General features: G+C 55.2%; 6 protein-coding genes across 6 annotated transcripts; all 6 read left to right on the top strand.

Annotated features, from left to right (window-relative positions):
• Positions 1 to 425: 425 nt before the first annotated feature.
• On the top strand, positions 426 to 2,279 carry DQ04_04781050 (hypothetical protein; the record flags this gene model as incomplete). Its single annotated transcript, XM_009313783.1, has 1 exon — positions 426 to 2,279. One exon carries the CDS (start codon positions 426 to 428, stop codon positions 2,277 to 2,279), a length of 1,854 nt encoding a protein of 617 aa, XP_009312058.1.
• A 443-nt stretch (positions 2,280 to 2,722) lies between these two features.
• On the top strand, positions 2,723 to 3,343 carry DQ04_04781040 (hypothetical protein; the record flags this gene model as incomplete). The annotated part of the gene is made up of 1 exon (XM_009313782.1): positions 2,723 to 3,343. One exon carries the CDS (start codon positions 2,723 to 2,725, stop codon positions 3,341 to 3,343), a length of 621 nt encoding a protein of 206 aa, XP_009312057.1.
• Positions 3,344 to 3,496: 153 nt separating this feature from the next.
• Positions 3,497 to 4,099, top strand: DQ04_04781030 (hypothetical protein; the record flags this gene model as incomplete). The annotated part of the gene is made up of 1 exon (XM_009313781.1): positions 3,497 to 4,099. One exon carries the CDS (start codon positions 3,497 to 3,499, stop codon positions 4,097 to 4,099), a length of 603 nt encoding a protein of 200 aa, XP_009312056.1.
• Positions 4,100 to 4,288: 189 nt separating this feature from the next.
• Positions 4,289 to 7,291, top strand: DQ04_04781020 (putative DNA repair protein BRCA2; the record flags this gene model as incomplete). Its single annotated transcript, XM_009313780.1, has 1 exon — positions 4,289 to 7,291. One exon carries the CDS (start codon positions 4,289 to 4,291, stop codon positions 7,289 to 7,291), a length of 3,003 nt encoding a protein of 1,000 aa, XP_009312055.1.
• A 355-nt stretch (positions 7,292 to 7,646) lies between these two features.
• On the top strand, positions 7,647 to 8,138 carry DQ04_04781010 (anti-silencing protein ASF 1; the record flags this gene model as incomplete). The annotated part of the gene is made up of 1 exon (XM_009313779.1): positions 7,647 to 8,138. The coding sequence occupies one exon, from the start codon at positions 7,647 to 7,649 to the stop codon at positions 8,136 to 8,138; it is 492 nt and encodes a 163-aa protein (XP_009312054.1).
• A 377-nt stretch (positions 8,139 to 8,515) lies between these two features.
• On the top strand, positions 8,516 to 9,418 carry DQ04_04781000 (hypothetical protein; the record flags this gene model as incomplete). The annotated part of the gene is made up of 1 exon (XM_009313778.1): positions 8,516 to 9,418. The coding sequence occupies one exon, from the start codon at positions 8,516 to 8,518 to the stop codon at positions 9,416 to 9,418; it is 903 nt and encodes a 300-aa protein (XP_009312053.1).
• Positions 9,419 to 9,729: the final 311 nt, after the last annotated feature.

The following is a 9,729-nucleotide window of genomic DNA, read 5'->3' as shown; positions in this document are numbered from 1 at the left end:
AAAAAAAAAAAAAAACAACGATGCGTGGCGCCAACCTGTGTTCTGACTGTTGCATGCCATGACGGCAGCGTGGCAATAAGAATTTTTTTTTGTTGTTGTATTTGTGTTTCTCTGCGCCACGTGGAGAGGCGGCGGAGTGGTGGTGTATAGTTTTGCGTGCCTGATCTGATGCAGGGATTGCTTTCTGTTTAGTGTGTCTTATTTTGTATTGCGTGTTCGCCCCTCTCTTTGACGCTGCGGCCATGCTAAAACGGGTAACACAAGGGCTGCATCGCTCTCTGTGTGCATGCATGGATGTGTGCTCTGCGTGTTGTGTTTCGCTGCTCCGCTCTTCCCACCATTCCATTTTTCCTCCCTTTCCTGCAGCAACTGTAGGTCGGGCGGAGAGTGATTGCGAGAGTGTGTGAGTGTGTTGGGCGAGAGTCATGATCCCTGTTAAGGTGAAATACTTCGAGGAGGGGTCGTCGTGGACGGAGAAGCGTACCTCGTCGTCCACAGCGGCAGCGGCTGCGGCTGCGGCAACGGCAAAGTCCATTTCGAAGAGCATTATCGACCTGAGCAGCGGGCCGTCGCCGATCCTGGATATGGAGAGCTTCAACGACGTGATTACTGCCTCGCCGCCCTCCTTTGTCTTTGTGCACAACGCCACGCCAGCGGCTCGGCAGCAGATGATGCAGTCACCACACGTGCGAAAACTGTACGGTATCACGGACCTCGTGCGATATGAGCCGCGTGAGGGGGCGGACAAGGGAACCGTCGTGCTTATTCGCATCGGTGTGAACTGCGAGTCCGTGGAGAATGTAACGAAGGAGCTGGAAGGCACCGGTGGCGTTGTGCGTCTTTTCATGACGCTTCAGGTGCGCGCGTACGCCGGCGCATCGCTGACTGCTGCCGCGCTCTGCGTCGATCCTGCTGCAACTGCGTCGCAGCGCGTTGCCGCNTACACGAGCGCCGCGCCGCTACTGGGTGCTGCGGAGCTGGTGGTGCTGTGCTCCAACCTGCTCGCTGCTGGCAAGGTTGCGGAACTGAGCGCAGCCTTCGCGGCGAAGGGTTTCGTCGACGCCGCTGAGGAGGTAGGTGAGAAGCACAACAACGGCAACAACAACAACAGCAACAGCAACAGCGGTGCCACATCACAGGAGTGGACAGTGTGGCTGAAGTCGTCCAAGTTCGCCGTGACGCATTTTACGCACGAGGCTGCGGGCAAAGGCATACCGCCCGTCACGACCGCCACGATGGGACCGCGCAGCGCGACGACCATCGCGATCCCACAGCCGCGCAGTGCAAAGAGCGCCAACATGCGTGGCTCCCCCGCGTCGACAGCGACGCCGGTGATAATGACGGACCCTGCGATTCTCAGCGCCGAGACAGCGGGCAGGGGTGGCGCGGCTGCGAAGAGCAGCGGCTCCGTCATCATTGAGCGCCTCCTACAGCAGCAGCAGCAGCAGCAGCAGCAACAACAACTGCAAGGTGCGCCACGCTGGTGGGCGTCGCACGCGTATACGATGAAAAATAACGAGAAGCTGAATGGCTCTGAGGCCGCGTTTGATATCTCGGCCCACTTCTCATCCGTCGCAGATGCGGTGGAGGCGCTGAACAGCAAGGCGATTCACTGGCCCGCTGACTTCTGCGTGGTGCAGAATGTCATCCTTGTGAGTGACAACGTTGGTCAGGGGGACAAGCGGGTGATGTTCCGGCGCTACGCCAGAGATTATAAAAACAGCGCCGCTCTGCTCTCGCAAATGCTTCTGCCACCAGGAAGCAACAACAACAGCGGCGGTGCCGCTGTTACTGCCACCACCACCACCACCACGACAACCAACAACAACAACACCCAAGTTTCTTCGCCTGGCATTGCGTCGGAGAAGACATCCTGGCTTAAGCGTGTTGCAGCCTTGTCAAACCATTCTCAGAACGATGCCAACGGGGACGAGTCCTCCATCATCCCCGCATCACGAGCACTGAGGCGTGAGGAGGAGATGCGAAACCGCACCTGGGACATTTCGTGGTGCACTGTTGTGTATCAAGTAACCCCACGCGAAATGAAGTTCAATATCACGCCGGTGGTGGGTCTTGGGAAGGAAAATCTCGCCGAAGCCATTCAGTGTCTCAACCTAAGCTCCCAGCTCAAGTCAAAGACAGCCCATGTGAAGGAGAATCCGCTGCAGAATTACGCGTACGATTATGCCCTTCTCTTCTCTGTGGAGCTGCAAGGCTACTGGCTCATAGCAGCCACACACGTCCCATGTGACATCGTGGCATGCAGGGCAGCTGCATAGAGCGGCGTAGCAGTCCGAATGCGTTATCCGCTGATGGAACAGAGGGGAGGAAGGAAAGAAAACGAATACCAAGAAATGAAGAGAAATGTTTCTCTTTGTGTTGAGCCCATGGGCCCATCAGCATGTGTGCACACGTCTCGCCTTTAGTTGTACTCCTTCAATGCCAAGGAGTGCGTGATGTATTTCACTGGTTGTGCTGCGGCTTTCATTTTCTTTTCTTATTTAAACAAAAAAAATCTTCTTCAGTGTCGCTCTGCGGTGCTGCCGTCGCTCATTCTCTCTCAGGCACGCACATACGTCGACACACATAGATACACCGAGAGGGACAGTAAAGCACGTTCCGATAAATACATATCGATAGATCAAAAATAATTTTAAAGAGGCATAGTTAGATTATCTTTTGTGTGGCTCTGTGGAGTGGAGAAACACTCCAAGGCACAACGATGGATGCGGGGGCGGGGTACCGCCTGCGCGTGGCGGGAATCGAGCGGACGGAGTTGCTGCTCCAACGCCACGAAGCTGAATTAACGGCGAAGGCACACCTCCTTGAGCGGGCGGTGGCAATCTCAATGCAACCGGCACTCGAGGACTGGCAGAATCGTGTTGAGGCAGCGCTGAAGAGTGTTCCAGTGCGCAACAGCGGCATCACGGCTGCAGAGATGCTCAAGGAGTGGGAAGAACTCGTTGTGCGTCTAGAGAAGCACGCTGCACAACTGCGGCAGAAGGACGCGGAGATTAGCGGGCGCGAGCGCAGTGTGACGCAGCGCGAGGCTACACTGCAGCAGGAGTGCCAGCGTCTTGTTGAGTCACAGGAGGCCCTCGCCGAAGTCCGTGCGGCTGTTGAGCAGCGCACACGGGAGCTCACTCAGCGTGAGGCGGATTTGGCGCGACGTGGCCACTTTGCGGCGGCGGCGGCTTCGGCTGAAGAGTGGCGCGAAAAGACCCGGCGTGCCGCTGTAGCAATGCAAGAAAGAGAGGCACATATGGCTGTAGAGTGGGAGCGGTGCCAGCAGCTGATAGAAGCGCTGTCGGAAATTTGTGGACGAGTTGCATCGCTCCTATGAATCCTCCTCCTTATTGTTGGATTTTAAGTTCTGTGACTGCGTGCGGCATGACCTTCCTGTCTAGGACTAATATTTGTTTCTTAATTTGTTGAACACATATCTCTGTACCCCGCGTAGTAGAGCGCACACACACAATCACTCACAACTGTAGTGATGGAGGGCATTGAATGGCCGCCGCAGCTGCTGCTCGTTGTGCAGTGCCAGATGGAGCAGCTCGAGCACCCAGAGGTCCCGCGCACACCGCCGCTGGCAACAATGACATCGCAGCGCAGCGTCTTGACGTTTTTGCAGGACGCGCGTCAGCGGGTGCGGCAGCGGTGCAAGGCCTCCGACTCTGTCATTGACTGCTGTCAGAATCTTGTCCTCGACACCATTGAGCAATGCTGCACCTCATCATTTCTCTTGACGAAGGAGCGGCGCCTCATTAATGCTGCGGCGCAGCAGCGTGAGAAGCGGCTTGAGGGGCGCCACGGCCCGAAGCGCCGTCGCGCCGATAGTGAAGGCAGGACGTCTCCAACAACCGGTGCTTCAACTGCTGTGCCGTTTTCTTATAAGTGCGCGGCAGTACTGCCAGTTGAGTACCTTCTGCGCTTCTTCGTTGCGTTGCCGTCTATCCTAGCGCACTACGACAAACTTGGTGGATGTGCGATGCCAGCGGCGTATAAAAAGCCTCTCTGGGACTATGTCAACGCGATCCTCGACATGATGAAGGACATGAGTTTTTTCGACCCAGATGATTACGTTCTTCTTAAATGAATCAACAGCTGCTCCCTGTTTGTTTGTCCGCGGTTGCTGCTGTAGGTGATGAGGTGGTGTGGCAGTCGATTCCTTCTGTGGTTGTCGGCCGCATTGTTCTTTGTGTGCGCGTATCTTTGTGACGGTGATACTCTCTTGACTCTCCGCTCTTTTGCATCATACTTTGTTGCGACTGAAGCCCCACCACCCATGGATGAGACGGAGATGAACGCGTGCGCACATTGCACTTTCATCAACGCACCGGGCCGCATCCGCTGTGGTATGTGCCGCCACAACATTCGCAAGCGCGAATGCGACGCATCTGCCACACCTTCGCAGGGGCGGCGATCAACACATGATAGGCGGTCCACGGATCACGAAAAGGAAGCTGTGCCGACGCTCTTCTCCACTGCCGCTGGACGGCCTGTTGTTGTGTCCGAGTCATCGCTGCGCGCTGCCAGGGAGAGGCTGGATGCCGTGTTGTCACTTAGCTCCTCTAGTAGCAGTGAGTGCGGCGCAGGGGTTTCAGGTTCTATTGCAGGTGCCGAGTCCCCCTCTGGGGCTGCAGTGCCTCCGCTGCTTGCGCCGCGGCGCCGCATGTTTGTTCAGCCGTTTGCGCGGACGCCACAGATACGGACGGTACCACAGACCATTGCGACTTCTCCGCAGGAGGAGTCCTTTAGAAGAGGACCGAAGTCCCTTTTGTTTGATATCTTTGTCTATTCGTCACTGGCGATGTCGGTGCTTCCCTCCATCGAAGCAATTATACACGGCACTTTCGCGTTTAAACGGCTGGGCTGCTCGCCCGAACTCTTGCAAATACTAGGTCTCTCTGTGGAGGACGACACAGTGCCGCTCCTACGCTTTCATGGTGCGCTCCTCACTCTTGGCGCCAGAAGGACGGATTCCACGGACGAGTGGTGCCGGCAGATGGTGAAGTCAACTCTGTTGAAGTTGCGTGGCTTGTCGCTTCGTTGCAATCCGTCCCTGTCGGTTTTCTCCGTGACGCACACTCTTCTGTATCTGTGCTACAAGTACAACCGGGAGTTTGTAGAGGGTGAGCGTCCCAGTCTTCGCGTTGTCACAGAAGGAGATGTGCCCGCGTCGTCGCTGATGGTTGTGAGCGTTGTTTCTCTCTCCCTTGAGGAACGCATCGCACCACATACGAGCGTGGGTGTGATCTCCGATGGATGCTATGAGGTGAAGGTCGCGTTGGACGTCCCACTGACGAATTTGGTGCGTGAGAACATTCTTCGCTGCGGACATAAGCTTCTGGTGTGCGGCGCAAAGATGCTCCTGAAGAATTTTTGCTCTCCCCTGGAGTGCAGGGATAACATTGTGTTGTCTATCAACTACAATTGTACGCGTCCTGCAGACCCGGCTTCGGCACTCGGCTTGTATCAGACTAAACCACTGCTTGTGCCGGCTGCTGCTATTCACCCACTGGGGGGACTTGTTCCCTCACTCTATGGGACGGTGGAACGTGTCCTTCCCGCATTTTTTATTGAGCAGACTGTCAGCAACAGAGGTACTTCAAATGCTGGCGGCAAGGTGGTGCGCAACCTTCTTGCCCAGCTTAAGTCTCTTGAGCGCGCCGCACACGAGGCTCCGGCGCTGGATGATACAACAGGCAATCGGAGACTCCTCCGGGTGTCTTCACTTGTGTTGACATGTGAAAAGAAAGACTGTGTGATCGTGCAGTTGTGGGAGGAGTGTGGCATGGGATGCTTGCCCGAATCACTTGAAGAGTGCGAGTGCGATTTCCCTGCGGAAGGCTCAACGGTTATCATCTTCGCCGTTACGCCGTCGCGTAGCCGGCCGTCTCACCCGTTCCAGAGCGCCAAGGTAGTCTACACTCGTGGGCGTCTCGACTACCAGCAGCTGTCACCACCAAACGGTTTCGCGCGACTGCCGCAGCGCAGTGTCTCTGACGTCGACCCTTCGACACATGCCGGTGCACCGTTGGACATTGGGGGTCTCTTTCTCGCATCTGCGACTAACGACATTATGACGACGTATGTAGTTGCTATGTTGAGTGAAAATGATAGTTTATCGGAGCCATCGTTCTGTGTTATTGACGTGCCGTCCTGGACCCCCGTAAAGGAGATAACGCTCGCTATGCCCACAGTACCCTTCACACCCGTCATTGTGCAGAACGCCTCCTTTATTCGCCGCGCTGATGAGGACTTGGGACCAGACTGCTTGCACATCTTGGCCAATGAGTTCACACGTGTCTTGCAGAGACCGGCAGTCCCATCGCTTCGAGCCGTCGTATCAATGCTTGAGCGAAGCCGAGAAAAGGCGAAGGCGACAGGGATCATTGCCGCCCGAGCTGCAGAGCTTCTGCGTTTGCGCCAGCTGAGTGATGAGGCACGGACTGGCGTGCACCGCTTCACTAGTGATCTCAGTGGTGGAGATCTCCCCGTCGCGGTTACCCCTGGTGGGCCGTCACGGGTGCCGTACTACTTGCGTGGGGAGAAGCGTGGGCCCATCGCCAAGGGTGTTGTGATTCCACTCTCGAGTGAACAAAAGCCGGGAGGAGGGATAATCGAAGAGAAGACCTCGGTGCAGAGCGAGCCGAGAGCGATATTACCTCATGCGGTCTATCAGCACGGGGAGCGTTCTCATATATTTGGTAATATTATCAGGATGCGGGTGGTGCGATCCTTTGAGTCGGGCAGGCATGAATCTATTGAGCTCCTCGCCGACTCTCTTGCTCATGGTGCCGAAAAAGCTGGGTCTGCCACATTCCAGGACACTGTTGTCCGAAGCTCTCCGTACTTTGAGATTGACATCCAGTTCGGTGCCGTCACCCAACAACGCGTGAGTGCCACCATTAGGAGCCCCGTTGTACTGAGCAGTATGCTGGAACAGCGAGTCGCGATTCGAAGTGTCTGCGCATTGGCGGTAGATGAAGGGTGTGTCGATTACGTTTTACAGCGGACGAAAATGTTGGAAGAGTTCGAGCGTACTCCGGAGGAAAGCTGGTGGTGGCTGCTCTCTCTTTCGTGTGTCGTCACAGGTGACTCGTCACATCCCACGATTTCGACAAGAGTGCTATGGCTCGAGAGTGAGTGGAGGATGCTGCTTGACATGGTGGCGGGAGGTGTGAGGGACAGTCTGTTCAAGTTCAGTGTGGACTCGGCTGGTGTGGTGACGCGGGTCGTGTTCTTAAAGGGCAACTGCTGTCTCTCCGACCTCATGAGAGAGTAGAATGGGACAGGAGACTTATGTGTTTTCTCTTTTGCTTCTGGCTTTTTTTTTTACCGGGGTGCTTTTCTTGCGCCCGCGCCTATTAGGGGATCGACTCTGCATCGGCATCGTGGTTTGCTGCCTTATGTCTCCTCACGTGTTTTTGCCTTGTTCAGTAGCCCAGTGACGCCACAGTAAGGCGTAGTTATTTAGTGCGTGTGGGGCGAGACCCACTCTGGAGGAATAGGGGGTAAGAGAAAAAGATACACACACACACACACACACACACACACGCAAGCACGCAGACATATACGAGAAAATCGGAGTAAACCGTGTACATAGACACCACAAGGAAAGCTTGTAGTTGGGGAGTGCAATGAATACGCAGCCAATTGTGCAGCTGCTCGAGATAGAGCTCCTCGGGGAAAACCCTACTTCATACACGCAGCCGATGCGGTGGCGCATGCGCCTTGAGGCCTTGCAGGCGCTGGAGGAACCCATCTCTGTGGCGTTCGTATGGGTCGGCAGCGCTTCGTCACCGGACCATGACCAGGTGCTCGACACCTTCGATGTGGGTCCACTCGCGATGGGCGCGACAGAATTCACAATGGAGTGTGACCCGCCGCAGGTGGAGCTAGTTCCTCCACAGGACGTGCTGGGTGTCACAATTCTTGTCATATCCTTCCAGTACAGGGGACAGGAGTTCTTGCGTGTTGGTTATTACACGCAGGTGGCGTATTTCGACGCGTACCTCAACCAGTGCCCGCCGCAGCTCCCGCAGGGGGACTTACTGGGACGCTTCGTTGCGATGCCGCGTCCCACCGTGACGGTGACGCCCATCGCGTGGGACGAGGAGCCTATCGAGTGACGCCGTAGAGCGCGTACATGGGGAGCGGACAAGCGATGGGAGGCGTGATTCCCTTCCATGGCAATATGCCCCTCCTCCACAGAAGAGGATAAAAACCATAACAGCAGGAATGAAGAGACGCCGCATCCATCTCCTCGACACAAAACAACAACAAAATCACTCATGCATCCAAATATATGGGTGGTGTGCACTGAAGTAAGTGGGTATGACACGTTGCACATGTTAGTTGCGGAGCCGCCCTGTTGATTTACACCCTTTTTTTCTTCTATCTATCTCCCACTGTGCTCTCAAAAAAAAAAATTGTTTAGCCTCACACTGGCTCGTTTATAGACAAAAAAGACAGTGCGTGGTGCGCCGCGAGTGGGGGGCTCGGTGAAATGCTCGGCGACAGGTTCATCAACGATGTGCTGAGGGAGAGGCATGCGTGGCGGCGAGCCATGCGACAGAGTGACGTACAAGAATGTCTTGCACCGACTTCACGGGCGGCGAAGTCAAATATGGGGCCTGTCTTTCGCCGCGGCTGCACCGATAACGTCTGCAGTCTGCGCTTTGTCAACGGTTTGCGCAACCGCGATGAAGAACCAGGCACCCGCCGCAGGGAGAGGGCGCTGCGGCAGCGCCTGCAGGAATGCTGGAACTCCAGTACGGTGGTCTCCAGCAGCCGTCCAAACTTGCTGCTTAATCTTCTTTTGCAACAACTGGAGTCTCGCGGCTTCTCCACGCGCTACGAAGCGTCCCGCGACGATTTGCTAAAGACGCAGGCAGAAAGGGTGGCGAGACGCCAGAAGCAACGGGACGCAGAGAAAGCTGCCGCTATTGTGCAACGGGCACAAGTACAACGAGAAGACGTTCTTCTGGAGGAATCTCGCAAACGGAGGGCGGTGCACGACGACGAACGACGAAAATGGAAATCCATCATGACTCTCATGCATGACGAAGACTTGGTTCTCCTCGCTAATACTGAATTTTCGGCAAGAAAAAGAATTTTCCAGGAAAACGTCGCGGCTTACAACACCATAGAGGCAGAAGCGCAGAAAAGCATGCAGTCCATTACAAATCTACATCCTCTCCTTCAAAAAACGTACCTTACCATACTCCAGCAGGAGAGGCAGAAAAGGAGAAGCCTTGAGTTGAAATGCACAAACCAAAGAGATGCTATCTACACACAGCTTCGCCACAACATCGAATATAATATTCTTGCTGAAATGCGACGTGCTACAGCGTTAGAAAATCTGCTTCACCAGGTGTCGAGGCTCTCCCCCACGGTGTCTCACCCATGATGCTGTGTCTCGGAGAACCCAGACAACACATCTCATAGACCCTCATAGCTAACACCATTTGAATATTTACACCCGTGAACCATGAATACACAACAGCCATCATCCCTTTATTATGTACGGCGCCTTTTTTTCACTCCTTTCTTCTGGTACGCTGCTTAACACTCGACTTTTTTTTTGGAAGAAGACGCATCCTGTGAAAGCCTTCACTACTACCACAACTTCGACCGATTATCAAATCACACGAGGCAACCCATGGCGAACCCGTACCTATGGATCACCGTCGTTGGTGGCATTATGGCGTTCCTCGTCGG

Source organism: Trypanosoma grayi, assembly GCF_000691245.1.
Source record: "Trypanosoma grayi strain ANR4 Tgr_478_V1, whole genome shotgun sequence".
Classification (NCBI taxonomy): domain Eukaryota; phylum Euglenozoa; class Kinetoplastea; order Trypanosomatida; family Trypanosomatidae; genus Trypanosoma; species Trypanosoma grayi.
This window is presented reverse-complemented; position numbering and strand designations above follow the sequence as displayed.